The sequence below is a fragment of the Coregonus lavaretus genome (assembly GCF_964263955.1).
Source record: "Coregonus lavaretus genome assembly, contig: HAP1_SCAFFOLD_736, whole genome shotgun sequence".
NCBI lineage: Eukaryota > Metazoa > Chordata > Actinopteri > Salmoniformes > Salmonidae > Coregonus > Coregonus lavaretus.
The window spans coordinates 241,587-258,831 of NW_028156726.1; the positions used below are offsets into that span (position 1 = coordinate 241,587).

The following is a 17,245-nucleotide window of genomic DNA, read 5'->3' on the forward strand; positions in this document are numbered from 1 at the left end:
GAGATAGGAGAGAGACTGGTGATATGACTGTATTGTAGAGGAGATAGGAGAGAGACTGGTTATATTACTGTATTGTAGAGGAGATAGGAGAGAGACTGGTGATATGACTATTGTAGAGGAGATAGGAGAGAGACTGGTGATATGACTGTATTGTAGAGGAGATAGGGGAGAGACTGGTGATATGACTGTATTGTAGAGGAGATAGGAGAGAGACTGGTGATATGACTGTATTGTAGAGGAGATAGGAGAGAGACTGGTGATATGACTGTATTGTAGAGGAGATAGGAGAGATACTGGTGATATGACTGTATTGTAGAGGAGATAGGGGAGAGACTGGTGATATGGCTGTATTGTAGAGGAGATATTAGAGAGACTGGTGATATGACTGTATTGTAGAGGAGATAGGAGAGAGACTGGTGATATGACTGTATTGTAGAGGAGATAGGAGAGAGACTGGTGATATGACTGTATGATAGAGGAGATAGGAGAGAGACTGGTGATATGACTGTATTGTAGAGGAGATAGGAGGGAGACTGGTTATATGACTGTATTGTAGAGGAGATAGGAGAGAGACTGGTGATATGACTATTGTAGAGGAGATAGGAGAGAGACTGGTGATATGACTGTATTGTAGAGGCGATAGGGGAGAGACTGGTGATATGACTGTATTGTAGAGGAGATAGGAGAGAGACTGGTGATATGACTGTATTGTAGAGGAGATAGGAGAGAGACTGGTGATATGACTGTATTGTAGAGGAGATAGGAGAGAGACTGGTGATATGACTGTATGATAGAGGAGATAGGAGAGAGACTGGTTATATGACTGTATTGTAGAGGAGATAGGAGAGAGACTGGTTATATGACTGTATTGTAGAGGAGATAGGAGAGAGACTGGTGATATGACTGTATTGTAGAGGAGATATGAGAGAGACTGGTGATAGGACTGTATTGTAGAGGAGATAGGAGAGAGACTGGTGATATGACTGTATTGTAGAGGAGATAGGAGAGAGACTGGTGATATGACTGTATTGTAGAGGAGATAGGAGAGAGACTGGTGATATGACTGTATTGTAGAGGAGATAGGAGAGAGACTGGTGATATGACTGTATTGTAGAGGAGATAGGGGAAAGACTGGTGATATGACTGTATTGTAGAGGAGATAGGAGAGAGACTGGTGATATGACTGTATTGTAGAGGAGATAGGAGAGAGACTGGTGATATGACTGTATTGTAGAGGAGATAGGAGAGAGACTGGTGATATGACTGTATGATAGAGGAGATAGGAGAGAGACTGGTGATAAGACTGTATTGTAGAGGAGATTGGAGAGAGAATGGTGATATGACTGTATTGTAGAGGAGATAGGAGAGAGACTGGTGATATGACTGTATTGTAGAGGAGATAGGGGAGAGACTGGTGATATGACTGTATTGTAGAGGAGATAGGAGAGAGACTGGTGATATGACTGTATTGTAGAGGAGATAGGAGAGAGACTGGTGATATGACTGTATTGTAGAGGAGATAGGAGAGAGACTGGTGATATGACTGTATGATAGAGGAGATAGGAGAGAAACTGGTGATATGACTGTATTGTAGAGGAGATTGGAGAGAGACTGGTGATATGACTGTATTGTAGAGGGGATAGGAGAGAGACTGGTGATATGACTGTATTGTAGAGGAGATAGGAGAGAGACTGGTGATATGACTGTATTGTAGAGGTGAGGAGATAGGAGAGAGACTGGTGATATGACTGTATTGTAGAGGAGATATGAGAGAGACTGGTGATAGGACTGTATTGTAGAGGAGATAGGAGAGAGACTGGTGATATGACTGTATTGTAGAGGAGATAGGAGAGAGACTGGTGATATGACTGTATTGTAGAGGAGGTTAGGAGAGAGACTGGTGATATGACTGTATTGTAGAGGAGATAGGAGAGAGACTGGTGATATGACTGTATTGTAGAGGAGATAGGAGAGACTGGTGATATGACTGTATTGTAGAGGAGATAGGAGAGAGACTGGTGATATGACTGTATTGTAGAGGAGATAGGGGAGAGACTGGTGATATGGCTGTATTGTAGAGGAGATAGGAGAGAGACTGGTGATATGACTGTATTGTAGAGGAGATAGGAGAGAGACTGGTGATATGACTGTATTGTAGAGGAGATAGGAGAGAGACTGGTGATATGACTGTATGATAGAGGAGATAGGAGAGAGACTGGTGATATGACTGTATTGTAGAGGAGATAGGAGAGAGACTGGTTATATGACTGTATTGTAGAGGAGATAGGAGAGAGACTAGGTGATATGACTATTGTAGAGGGGATAGGAGAGAGACTGGTGATATGACTGTATTTTAGAGGAGATAGGAGAGAGACTGGTGATATGACTGTATTGTAGAGGAGATAGGGGAGAGACTGGTGATATGACTGTATTGTAGAGGAGATAGGAGAGAGACTGGTGATATGACTGTATTGTAGAGGAGATAGGAGAGAGACTGGTGATATGACTGTATTGTAGAGGAGATAGGCGAGAGACTGGTGATATGACTGTATGATAGAGGAGATAGGAGAGAGACTGGTGATATGACTGTATTGTAGAGGAGATAGGAGAGAGACTGGTTATATGACTGTATTGTAGAGGAGATAGGAGAGAGACTGGTGATATGACTGTATTGTAGAGGAGATATGAGAGAGACTGGTGATAGGACTGTATTGTAGAGGAGATAGGAGAGAGACTGGTGATATTACTGTATTGTAGAGGAGATAGGAGAGAGACTGGTGATATGACTGTATTGTAGAGGAGATAGGAGAGAGACTGGTGATATGACTGTATTGTAGAGGAGATAGGAGAGAGACTGGTGATATGACTGTATTGTAGAGGAGATAGGGGAGAGACTGGTGATGTGACTGTATTGTAGAGGAGATAGGAGAGAGACTGGTGATATGACTGTATTGTAGAGGAGATAGGAGAGAGACTGGTGATATGACTGTATTGTAGAGGAGATAGGAGAGAGACTGGTGATATGACTGTATGATAGAGGAGATAGGAGAGAGACTGGTGATAAGACTGTATTGTAGAGGAGATTGGAGAGAGACTGGTGATATGACTGTATTGTAGAGGGGATAGGAGAGAGACTGGTGATATGACTGTATTGTAGAGGAGATAGGAGAGAGACTGGTGATATGACTGTATTGTAGAGGAGATAGGAGAGAGACTGGTGATATGACTGTATTGTAGAGGAGATAGGAGAGAGACTGGTGATATGACTGTATTGTAGAGGAGATATGAGAGAGACTGGTGATAGGACTGTATTGTAGAGGAGATAGGAGAGAGACTGGTGATATTACTGTATTGTAGAGGAGATAGGAGAGAGACTGGTGATATGACTGTATTGTAGAGGAGATAGGAGAGAGACTGGTGATATGACTGTATTGTAGAGGAGATAGGAGAGAGACTGGTGATATGACTGTATTGTAGAGGAGATATGAGAGAGACTGGTGATAGGACTGTATTGTAGAGGAGATAGGAGAGAGACTGGTGATATGACTGTATTGTAGAGGAGATAGGAGAGAGACTGGTGATATGACTGTATTGTAGAGGAGATAGGAGAGAGAATGGTGATATGACCGTATTGTAGAGGAGATAGGAGAGAGACTGGTGATATGACTGTATTGTAGAGGAGATAGGGGAGAGACTGGTGATATGACTGTATTGTAGAGGAGATAGGAGAGAGACTGGTGATATGACTGTATTGTAGAGGAGATAGGAGAGAGACTGGTGATATGACTGTATTGTAGAGGAGATAGGAGAGAGACTGGTGATATGACTGTATGATAGAGGAGATAGGAGAGAGACTGGTGATATGACTGTATTGTAGAGGAGATTGGAGAGAGACTGGTGATATGACTGTATTGTAGAGGGGATAGGAGAGAGACTGGTGATATGACTGTATTGTAGAGGAGATAGGAGAGAGACTGGTGATATGACTGTATTGTAGAGGAGAGGAGATAGGAGAGAGACTGGTGATATGACTGTATTGTAGAGGAGATATGAGAGAGACTGGTGATAGGACTGTATTGTAGAGGAGATAGGAGAGAGACTGGTGATATGACTGTATTGTAGAGGAGATAGGAGAGAGACTGGTGATATGACTGTATTGTAGAGGAGGTTAGGAGAGAGACTGGTGATATGACTGTATTGTAGAGGAGATAGGAGAGAGACTGGTGATATGACTGTATTGTAGAGGAGATAGGAGAGACTGGTGATATGACTGTATTGTAGAGGAGATAGGAGAGAGACTGGTGATATGACTGTATTGTAGAGGAGATAGGAGAGAGACTGGTGATATGGCTGTATTGTAGAGGAGATAGGAGAGAGACTGGTGATATGACTGTATTGTAGAGGAGATAGGAGAGAGGCTGGTGATATGACTGTATTGTAGAGGAGATAGGAGAGAGACTGGTGATACGACTGTATGATAGAGGAGATAGGAGAGAGACTGGTGATACGACTGTATTGTAGAGGAGATAGGAGAGAGACTGGTTATATGACTGTATTGTAGAGGAGATAGGAGAGAGACTGGTGATATGACTATTGTAGAGGGGATAGGAGAGAGACTGGTGATATGACTGTATTGTAGAGGAGATAGGAGAGAGACAGGTGATATGACTGTATTGTAGAGGAGATAGAAGAGACTGGTGATATGACTGTATTGTAGAGGAGAGGAGATAGGAGAGAGACTGGTGATATGACTGTATTGTAGAGGAGATATGAGAGAGACTGGTGATATGACTGTATTGTAGAGGAGATATGAGAGAGACTGGTGATAGGACTGTATTGTAGAGGAGATAGGAGAGAGACTGGTGATATGACTGTATTGTAGAGGAGATAGGAGAGAGACTGGTGATATGACTGTATTGTAGAGGAGGTTAGGAGAGAGACTGGTGATATGACTGTATTGTAGAGGAGATAGGAGAGAGACTGGTGATATGACTGTATTGTAGAGGAGATAGGAGAGACTGGTGATATGACTGTATTGTAGAGGAGATAGGAGAGAGACTGGTGATATGACTGTATTGTAGAGGAGATAGGGGAGAGACTGGTGATATGGCTGTATTGTAGAGGAGATAGGAGAGAGACTGGTGATATGACTGTATTGTAGAGGAGATAGGAGAGAGGCTGGTGATATGACTGTATTGTAGAGGAGATAGGAGAGAGACTGGTGATACGACTGTATGATAGAGGAGATAGGAGAGAGACTGGTGATACGACTGTATTGTAGAGGAGATAGGAGAGAGACTGGTTATATGACTGTATTGTAGAGGAGATAGGAGAGAGACTGGTGATATGACTATTGTAGAGGGGATAGGAGAGAGACTGGTGATATGACTGTATTGTAGAGGAGATAGGAGAGAGACTGGTGATATGACTGTATTGTAGAGGAGATAGAAGAGACTGGTGATATGACTGTATTGTAGAGGAGATAGGAGAGAGATTGGTGATATGACTGTATTGTAGAGGAGATAGAAGAGACTGGTGATATGACTGTATTGTAGAGGAGATAGGAGAGAGACTGCTGATATGACTGTATTGTAGAGGAGATAGGAGAGAGACTGTTGATATGACTGTATTGTAGAGGAGATAGGAGAGAGACTGGTGATATGACTGTATTGTAGAGGAGATATGAGAGAGACTGGTGATATGACTGTATTGTAGAGGGGATAGGAGAGAGACTGGTGATATGTCTGTATTGTAGAGGATATAGGAGAGAGACTGTGATATTACTATTGTAGAGGAGATAGGAGAGAGACTGGTGATATGACTGTATTGTAGAGGAGATAGGAGAGAGACTGGTGATATGACTGTATTGTAGAGGAGATAGGAGAGAGACGGGTGATATGACTGTATTGTAGAGGAGATAGGAGAGAGACTGGTGATATGACTGTATTGTAGAGGAGATAGGGGAGAGAGTGGTGATATGACTGTATTGTAGAGGCGATAGGAGAGAGACTGGTGATATGACTGTATTGTAGAGGAGATAGGAGAGAGACTGGTGATATGACTGTATTGTAGAGGAGATAGGAGAGAGACTGGTGATATGACTGTATGATAGAGGAGATAGGAGAGAGACTGGTGATATGACTGTATTGTAGAGGAGATTGGAGAGAGACTGGTGATATGACTGTATTGTAGAGGGGATAGGAGAGAGACTGGTGATATGACTGTATTGTAGAGGAGATAGGAGAGAGACTGGTGATATGACTGTATTGTAGAGGAGATATGAGAGAGACTGGTGAAAGGACTGTATTGTAGAGGAGATAGGAGAGAGACTGGTGATATGACTGTATTGTAGAGGAGATAGGAGAGAGACTGGTGATATGACTGTATTGTAGAGGAGATAGGAGAGAGACTGGTGATATGACTGTATTGTAGAGGAGATAGGAGGGAGACTGGTGATATGACTGTATTTTAGAGGAGATAGGGGAGAGACTGGTGATATGACTGTATTGTAGAGGAGATAGGAGAGAGACTGGTGATATGACTGTATTGTAGAGGAGATAGGAGAGAGACTGGTGATATGACTGTATTGTAGAGGAGATAGGAGAGAGACTGGTGATATGACTGTATGATAGAGGAGATAGGAGAGAGACTGGTGATATGACTGTATTGTAGAGGAGATTGGAGAGAGACTGGTGATATGACTGTATTGTAGAGGGGATAGGAGAGAGACTGGTGATATGACTGTATTGTAGAGGAGATAGGAGAGAGACTGGTGATATGACTGTATTGTAGAGGAGAGGAGATAGGAGAGAGACTGGTGATATGACTGTATTGTAGAGGAGATATGAGAGAGACTGGTGATAGGACTGTATTGTAGAGGAGATAGGAGAGAGACTGGTGATATGACTGTATTGTAGAGGAGATAGGAGAGAGACTGGTGATATGACTGTATTGTAGAGGAGGTTAGGAGAGAGACTGGTGATATGACTGTATTGTAGAGGAGATAGGAGAGAGACTGGTGATATGACTGTATTGTAGAGGAGATAGGAGAGAGACTGGTGATATGACTGTATGATAGAGGAGATAGGAGAGAGACTGGTGATATGACTGTATTGTAGAGGAGATTGGAGAGAGACTGGTGATATGACTGTATTGTAGAGGGGATAGGAGAGAGACTGGTGATATGACTGTATTGTAGAGGAGATAGGAGAGAGACTGGTGATATGACTGTATTGTAGAGGAGAGGAGATAGGAGAAAGACTGGTGATATGACTGTATTGTAGAGGAGATATGAGAGAGACTGGTGATAGGACTGTATTGTAGAGGAGATAGGAGAGAGACTGGTGATATGACTGTATTGTTGAGGAGATAGGAGAGAGACTGGTGATATGACTGCATTGTAGAGGAGGTTAGGAGAGAGACTGGTGATATGACTATTGTAGAGGAGATAGGAGAGAGACTGGTGATATGACTGTATTGTAGAGGAGATAGGAGAGAGACTGGTGATATGACTGTATTGTAGAGGAAATAGGAGAGAGACTGGTGATATGACTGTATTGTAGAGGAGATAGGGGAGAGACTGGTGATATGGCTGTATTGTAGAGGAGATAGGAGAGAGACTGGTGATATGACTGTATTGTAGAGGAGATAGGAGAGAGACTTGTGATATGACTGTATTGTAGAGGAGATAGGAGAGAGACTGGTGATATGACTGTATGATAGAGGAGATAGGAGAGAGACTGGTGATATGACTGTATTGTAGAAGAGATAGGAGAGAGACTGGTTATATGACTGTATTGTAGAGGAGATAGGAGAGAGACTGGTGATATGACTGTATTGTAGAGGAGATAGGAGAGAGACTGGTGATATGACTGTATTGTAGAGGAGATAGAAGAGACTGGTGATATGACTGTATTGTAGAGGAGATAGGAGAGAGACTGGTGATATGACTGTATTGTAGAGGAGATAGGAGAGAGACTGTTGATATGACTGTATTGTAGAGGAGATAGGAGAGAGACTGGTGATATGACTGTATTGTAGAGGAGATATGAGAGAGACTGGTGATATGACTGTATTGTAGAGGAGATAGAAGAGAGACTGGTGATATGACTGTATTGTAGAGGAGATAGGAGAGAGACTGGTGATATGACTGTATTGTAGAGGGGATAGGAGAGAGACTGGTGATATGACTGTATTGTAGAGGGGATAGGAGAGAGACTGGTGATATGACTGTATTGTAGAGGAGATAGGAGAGAGACTGGTGATATGACTGTATTGTAGAGGGGATAGGAGAGAGACTGGTGATATGACTGTATTGTAGAGGAGATAGGAGAGAGACTGGTGATATGACTGTATTGTAGCGGAGATAGGAGAGAGACTGGTGATATGACTGTAGTAGAGGAGATAGGAGAGAGACTGGTAGTATGACTGTATTGTAGAGGAGAGGAGATAGGAGAGAGACTGGTGATATGACTGTATTGTAGAGGAGAGGAGATAGGAGAGAGACTGGTGATATGACTGTATTGTAGAGGAGATAGGAGAGAGACTGGTGATATGACTGTATTGTAGAGGATATAGGAGAGAGACTGGTGATATTACTATTGTAGAGGAGATAGGAGAGAGACTGGTGATATGACTGTATTGTAGAGGAGAGGAGTTAGGAGAGAGACTGGTGATATGACTGTATTGTAGAGGAGAGGAGATAGGAGAGAGACTGGTGATATTACTATTGTAGAGGAGATAGGAGAGAGACTGGTGATATGACTGTATGATAGAGGAGATAGGAGAGATACTGGTGATATGACTCTATGATAGAGGAGATAGGACAGAGACTGGTGATATGACTGTATTGTAGAGGAGATAGGAGAGAGACTGGTGATATGACTGTATTGTAGAGGAGATAGGAGAGAGACTGGTGATATGACTATTGTAGAGGAGATAGGAGAGAGACTGGTGATATGACTGTATTGTAGAGGAGATAGGAGAGAGACTGGTGATATGACTATTGTGGAGGAGATAGGAGAGAGACTGGTGATATGACTGTATTGTAGAGGAAATAGGAGAGAGACTGGTGATATGACTGTATTGTAGAGGAGATAGGGGAGAGACTGGTGATATGGCTGTATTGTAGAGGAGATAGGAGAGAGACTGGTGATATGACTGTATTGTAGAGGAGATAGGAGAGAGACTTGTGATATGACTGTATTGTAGAGGAGATAGGAGAGAGACTGGTGATATGACTGTATGATAGAGGAGATAGGAGAGAGACTGGTGATATGACTGTATTGTAGAAGAGATAGGAGAGAGACTGGTTATATGACTGTATTGTAGAGGAGATAGGAGAGAGACTGGTGATATGACTGTATTGTAGAGGAGATAGGAGAGAGACTGGTGATATGACTGTATTGTAGAGGAGATAGAAGAGACTGGTGATATGACTGTATTGTAGAGGAGATAGGAGAGAGACTGGTGATATGACTGTATTGTAGAGGAGATAGGAGAGAGACTGTTGATATGACTGTATTGTAGAGGAGATAGGAGAGAGACTGGTGATATGACTGTATTGTAGAGGAGATATGAGAGAGACTGGTGATATGACTGTATTGTAGAGGAGATAGAAGAGAGACTGGTGATATGACTGTATTGTAGAGGAGATAGGAGAGAGACTGGTGATATGACTGTATTGTAGAGGGGATAGGAGAGAGACTGGTGATATGACTGTATTGTAGAGGGGATAGGAGAGAGACTGGTGATATGACTGTATTGTAGAGGAGATAGGAGAGAGACTGGTGATATGACTGTATTGTAGAGGGGATAGGAGAGAGACTGGTGATATGACTGTATTGTAGAGGAGATAGGAGAGAGACTGGTGATATGACTGTATTGTAGCGGAGATAGGAGAGAGACTGGTGATATGACTGTAGTAGAGGAGATAGGAGAGAGACTGGTAGTATGACTGTATTGTAGAGGAGAGGAGATAGGAGAGAGACTGGTGATATGACTGTATTGTAGAGGAGAGGAGATAGGAGAGAGACTGGTGATATGACTGTATTGTAGAGGAGATAGGAGAGAGACTGGTGATATGACTGTATTGTAGAGGATATAGGAGAGAGACTGGTGATATTACTATTGTAGAGGAGATAGGAGAGAGACTGGTGATATGACTGTATTGTAGAGGAGAGGAGTTAGGAGAGAGACTGGTGATATGACTGTATTGTAGAGGAGAGGAGATAGGAGAGAGACTGGTGATATTACTATTGTAGAGGAGATAGGAGAGAGACTGGTGATATGACTGTATGATAGAGGAGATAGGAGAGATACTGGTGATATGACTCTATGATAGAGGAGATAGGACAGAGACTGGTGATATGACTGTATTGTAGAGGAGATAGGAGAGAGACTGGTGATATGACTGTATTGTAGAGGAGATAGGAGAGAGACTGGTGATATGACTATTGTAGAGGAGATAGGAGAGAGACTGGTGATATGACTGTATTGTAGAGGAGATAGGAGAGAGACTGGTGATATGACTATTGTGGAGGAGATAGGAGAGAGACTGGTGATATGACTGTATTGTAGAGGGGATAGGAGAGAGACTGGTGATATGACTGTATTGTAGAGGAGATAGGAGAGAGACTGGTGATATGACTGTATTGTAGAGGAGATAGGAGAGAGGCTGGTGATATGACTGTATTGTAGAGGAGATAGGAGAGAGACTGGTGATATGACTGCATTGTAGAGGAGATAGGAGAGAGACTGGTGATATGACTGTATGATAGAGGAGATATGAGATAGGAGAGAGACTGGTGATATGACTGTATTGTAGAGGAGAGAAGATAGGAGAGAGACTGGTGATATGACTGTATTGTAGAGGAGATAGGAGAGAGACTGGTGATATGACTGTATTGTAGAGGAGATAGGAGAGAGACTGGTGATATGACTGTATTGTAGAGGAGATAGGGGAGAGACTGGTGATATGGCTGTATTGTAGAGGAGATAGGAGAGAGACTGGTGATATGACTGTATTGTAGAGGAGATAGGAGAGAGACTTGTGATATGACTGTATTGTAGAGGAGATAGGAGATAGACTGGTGATATGACTGTATGATAGAGGAGATAGGAGAGAGACTGGTGATATGACTGTATTGTAGAGGAGATAGGAGAGAGACTGGTTATATGACTGTATTGTAGAGGAGATATGAGAGAGACTGGTGATATGACTATTGTAGAGGGGATAGGAGAGAGACTGGTGATATGACTGTATTGTAGAGGAGATAGGAGAGAGACTGGTGATATGACTGTATTGTAGAGGAGATAGAAGAGACTGGTGATATGACTGTATTGTAGAGGAGATAGGAGAGAGACTGGTGATATGACTGTATTGTAGAGGAGATAGGAGAGAGACTGTTGATATGACTGTATTGTAGAGGAGATAGGAGAGAGACTGGTGATATGACTGTATTGTAGAGGAGATATGAGAGAGACTGGTGATATGACTGTATTGTAGAGGAGATAGAAGAGAGACTGGTGATATGACTGTATTGTAGAGGAGATAGGAGAGAGACTGGTGATATGACTGTATTGTAGAGGGGATAGGAGAGAGACTGGTGATATGACTGTATTGTAGAGGGGATAGGAGAGAGACTGGTGATATGACTGTATTGTAGAGGAGATAGGAGAGAGACTGGTGATATGACTGTATTGTAGAGGGGATAGGAGAGAGACTGGTGATATGACTGTATTGTAGAGGAGATAGGAGAGAGACTGGTGATATGACTGTATTGTAGCGGAGATAGGAGAGAGACTGGTGATATGACTGTAGTAGAGGAGATAGGAGAGAGACTGGTAGTATGACTGTATTGTAGAGGAGAGGAGATAGGAGAGAGACTGGTGATATGACTGTATTGTAGAGGAGAGGAGATAGGAGAGAGACTGGTGATATGACTGTATTGTAGAGGAGATAGGAGAGAGACTGGTGATATGACTGTATTGTAGAGGATATAGGAGAGAGACTGGTGATATTACTATTGTAGAGGAGATAGGAGAGAGACTGGTGATATGACTGTATTGTAGAGGAGAGGAGTTAGGAGAGAGACTGGTGATATGACTGTATTGTAGAGGAGAGGAGATAGGAGAGAGACTGGTGATATTACTATTGTAGAGGAGATAGGAGAGAGACTGGTGATATGACTGTATGATAGAGGAGATAGGAGAGAGACTGGTGATATGACTGTATTGTAGAGGAGATAGGAGAGAGACTGGTGATATGACTATTGTAGAGGAGATAGGAGAGAGACTGGTGATATGACTGTATTGTAGAGGAGATAGGAGAGAGACTGGTGATATGACTATTGTGGAGGAGATAGGAGAGAGACTGGTGATATGACTGTATTGTAGAGGGGATAGGAGAGAGACTGGTGATATGACTGTATTGTAGAGGAGATAGGAGAGAGACTGGTGATATGACTGTATTGTAGAGGAGATAGGAGAGAGGCTGGTGATATGACTGTATTGTAGAGGAGATAGGAGAGAGACTGGTGATATGACTGCATTGTAGAGTAGAGGAGATAGGAGAGAGACTGGTGATATGACTGTATGATAGAGGAGATATGAGATAGGAGAGAGACTGGTGATATGACTGTATTGTAGAGGAGAGAAGATAGGAGAGAGACTGGTGATATGACTGTATTGTAGAGGAGATAGGAGAGAGACTGGTGATATGACTGTATTGTAGAGGAGATAGGAGAGAGGCTGGTGATATGACTGTATTGTAGAGGAGATAGGAGAGAGACTGGTAATATGACTGAATTGTAGAGGAGAGGAGATAGGAGAGAGACTGGTGATATGACTGTGTGATAGAGGAGATATGAGATAGGAGAGAGACTGGTGATATGACTGTATTGTAGAGGAGAGAAGATAGGAGAGAGACTGGTGATATGACTGTATTGTAGAGGAGATAGGAGAGAGACTGGTGATATGACTGTATTGTAGAGGAGATAGGAGAGAGACTGGTGATATGACTATTGTGGAGGAGATAGGAGAGAGACTGGTGATATGACTGTATTGTAGAGGGGATAGGAGAGAGACTGGTGATATGACTGTATTGTAGAGGAGATAGGAGAGAGGCTGGTGATATGACTGTATTGTAGAGGAGATAGGAGAGAGGCTGGTGATATGACTGTATTGTAGAGGAGATAGGAGAGAGACTGGTGATATGACTGCATTGTAGAGGAGAGGAGATAGGAGAGAGACTGGTGATATGACTGTATGATAGAGGAGATAGGAGATAGGAGAGAGACTGGTGATATGACTGTATTGTAGAGGAGAGGAGATAGGAGAGAGAATGGTGATATGACTCTATGATAGAGGAGATAGGAGAGAGAGACTGGTGATATGTCTATTGTATAGGAGATAGGAGAGAGACTGGTGATATGACTATTGTAGAGGAGATAGGAGAGAGACTGGTGATATTACTGTATGATAGAGGAGATATGAGATAGGAGACAGACTGGTGATATTACTGTATTGTAGAGGAGAGAAGATAGGAGAGAGACTGGTGATATGACTGTATTGTAGAGGAGGGGAGATAGGAGAGAGACTGGTGATATGACTATGATAGAGGAGATAGGACAGAGACTGGTGATGTTACTGTATTGTAGAGGAGATAGGAGAGAGACTGGTGATATGACTATTGTGGAGGAGATAGGAGAGAGACTGGTGATATGACTGTATTGTAGAGGGGATAGGAGAGAGACTGGTGATATGACTGTATTGTAGAGGAGATAGGAGAGAGGCTGGTGATATGACTGTATTGTAGAGGAGATAGGAGAGAGGCTGGTGATATGACTGTATTGTAGAGGAGATAGGAGAGAGACTGGTGATATGACTGCATTGTAGAGGAGAGGAGATAGGAGAGAGACTGGTGATATGACTGTATGATAGAGGAGATAGGAGATAGGAGAGAGACTGGTGATATGACTGTATTGTAGAGGAGAGGAGATAGGAGAGAGACTGGTGATATGACTCTATGATAGAGGAGATAGGAGAGAGAGACTGGTGATATGTCTATTGTATAGGAGATAGGAGAGAGACTGGTGATATGACTATTGTAGAGGAGATAGGAGAGAGACTGGTGATATGACTGTATGATAGAGGAGATATGAGATAGGAGACAGACTGGTGATATGACTGTATTGTAGAGGAGAGAAGATAGGAGAGAGACTGGTGATATGACTGTATTGTAGAGGAGGGGAGATAGGAGAGAGACTGGTGATATGACTATGATAGAGGAGATAGGACAGAGACTGGTGATGTTACTGTATGATAGAGGAGATGCATATTTTCTACTTACCAAATGCTTATCTAATTATTATCTAACACATCAACCAACCATCCATCCATCCATCAATGAATCAATCAGTTGATCTCACCACCAGTAAGAAGTCATCAATCCACTTCAAGACCTTCTCCTTCTCCATTGTCCCCAGCCAGGGAGCCTGGTAGGTGTGGTTGAAGGCTGTCTGGGTTATGTCACCCACCACTGGGTTGACCATGAGGAACGGGACACACAGCCACTGGCAGCAGAGACAGAAAAGCCCAAATTAAAATAATTAACTCCTGTCTTAAAGGTGCAGACACACTGAGACGCATGAACATACATTAAATCGCATATGATGAACATCATTTTCTGTTTTCGTCCATCAAAAGTACATCTGAAGTCAACTATTTTCACACGAGTTCCATCCGTTAAAAGACAAAAGACCGTTTGTGTGTTTTTTCGTTGGGCAATCATCCAACAACAGATTACTCCCATTGAAAAAGGTATTGGCTCCATCCAAAATACACTGCTCAAAAAAAATTAAGGGAACACTAAAATAACACATCCTAGATCTGAATGAATGAAATAATCTTATTAAATACTTTTTTTTCTTTACATAGTTGAATGTGCTGACAACAAAATCACACAGAAATTATCAATGGAAATCAAATGTATCAACCCATGGAGGTCTGGATTTGGAGTCACCCTCAAAATTAAAGTGGAAAACCACACTAAAGGCTGATCCAACTTTGATGTAATGTCCTTAAAACAAGTCAAAATGAGGCTCAGTAGTGTGTGTGTGGCCTCCACGTGCCTGTATGACCTCCCTACAACGCCTGGGCATGCTCCTGATGAGGTGGCGGATGGTCTCCTGAGGGATCTCCTCCCAGACCTGGACTAAAGCATCCGCCAACTCCTGGACAGTCTGTGGTGCAACGTGGCGTTGGTGGATGGAGCGAGACATGATGTCCCAGATGTGCTCAATTGGATTCAGGTCTGGGGAACGGGCGGGCCAGTCCATAGCATCAATGCCTTCCTCTTGCAGGAACTGCTGACACACTCCAGCCACATGAGGTCTAGCATTAGGAGGAACCCAGGGCCAACCGCACCAGCATATGGTCTCACAAGGGGTCTGAGGATCTCATCTCGGTACCTAATGGCAGTCAGGCTACCTCTGGCGAGCACATGGAGGGCTGTGCGGCCCCCCAAAGAAATGCCACCCCATACCATGACTGACCCACCGCCAAACCGGTCATGCTGGAGGATGTTGCAGGCAGCAGAACGTTCTCCACGGCGTCTCCAGACTCTGTCACGTCTGTCACGTGCTCAGTGTGAACCTGCTTTCATCTGTGAAGAGCACAGGGCGCCAGTGGCCAATCTTGGTGTTCTCTGGCAAATGCCAAACGTCCTGCACGGTGTTGGGCTGTAAGCACAACCCCCACCTGTGGATGTCGGGCCCTCATACCACCCTCATGGAGTCTGTTTCTGACCGTTTGAGCAGACACATGCACATTTGTGGCCTGCTGGAGGTCATTTTGCAGGGCTCTGGCAGTGCTCCTCCTGCTCCTCCTTGCACAAAGGCGGAGGTAGCGGTCCTGCTGCTGGGTTGTTGCCCTCCTACGGCCTCCTCCACGTCTCCTGATGTACTGGCCTGTCTCCTGGTAGCGCCTCCATGCTCTGGACAGTACGCTGACAGACACAGCAAACATTCTTCACACAGCTCGCATTGATGTGCCATCCTGGATGAAATGCACTACCTGAGCCACTTGTGTGGGTTGTAGACTCCGTTTCATGCTACCACTAGAGTGAAAGCACTGCCAGCATTCAAAAGTGACCAAAACATCAGCCAGGAAGCATAGGAACTGAGAAGTGGTCTGTGGTCACCACCTGCAGAACCAGTCCTTTATTGGGGGTGTCTTGCTAATTGCCTATAGTTTCCACCTGTTGTCTATTCCATTTGCACAACAGCATGTGAAATTGATTGTCAATCAGTGTTGCTTCCTAAGTGGACAGTTTGATTTCACAGAAGTGTGATTGACTTGGAGTTACATTGTGTTGTTTAAGTGTTCCCTTAAATTCTTTTGAGCAGTGTACTTCGACACAAAATTCCAACGTTTCCACGGCCTTAGACTCACCAGGCTGGTTTAGATTCAAAATGGCCGCCTGTTACTCACCAGACTGGATTGGATTCAAAATGGCCGCCTGTCACTCACCAGACTGAGGAAGATGAGGATGAGCTGGATGACGTCAGTGTAGGCTACAGAGTAGAGTCCTCCCAGTAGAGTGTAGACGATGGCCACCACTGCAGAAATCCCCACGGAGTAGGAGTAGGGCAGGTCCAAAATCACACTCATAGTGCCACCTGCAACACGCACACACGCACACACACACACCTTTAGCTCAGCGGGTTAACATAGTTTTGTGGCACCACAGATAACCTGATTTTACTGTTATTAAACCGATTTGGTCCCTCATCGTTATACTGGAAGTGTGAAGAGCCCTGCTTACTGTGCTTGAAGTAACAAACAACATTATTCATACACCAGCTAGAATGAACATAACTCTTTCAACAGTGGTAGGGTTAATTAAAAACACGTCTGACCTGTTTCCCCCCCCCCTGATCTAAGTACTCTATCTAGACCCATCTGGGTCCAGCATCTCACCAAGCCGGGGCGTTGAGTAACTATTCCCCAAGGTCGTTGCTGTAAATGAGAATGTGTTCTCAGTCAACTTACCTGGTCAAATAAGAATAAAATGCATAAAATAAAGGGTTAAATCAAAATGAATAAAATAGTCGACCGTCAGGAAAGAATGTCTGCCTCTGAAATGGCACCCTATCCCCTATATAGAGCACTACTTTTGACCAGGTCTTATTGAGACTATATAGGGAATAGGGTAGCATTTTGGATGCATCCAATGACTTGACGT

General features: G+C 43.4%; 1 protein-coding gene across 1 annotated transcript in view; it reads right to left on the reverse strand.

The window, feature by feature from the left end:
• Positions 1-16,679, reverse strand: part of LOC311126037 (high-affinity choline transporter 1-like) — a gene marked incomplete at both ends in the record, with an annotated part of 43,411 nt that extends 26,732 nt beyond the window's left edge. The window contains 2 exons of the mRNA XM_084200066.1: positions 14,430-14,573; positions 16,531-16,679. Of these exons, the coding sequence (XP_084056192.1) occupies positions 14,430-14,573; positions 16,531-16,679 (293 nt within the window). The remainder of the gene's footprint in view (positions 1-14,429; positions 14,574-16,530) is intronic.
• Between the last annotated feature and the right edge of the window lie 566 nt (positions 16,680-17,245).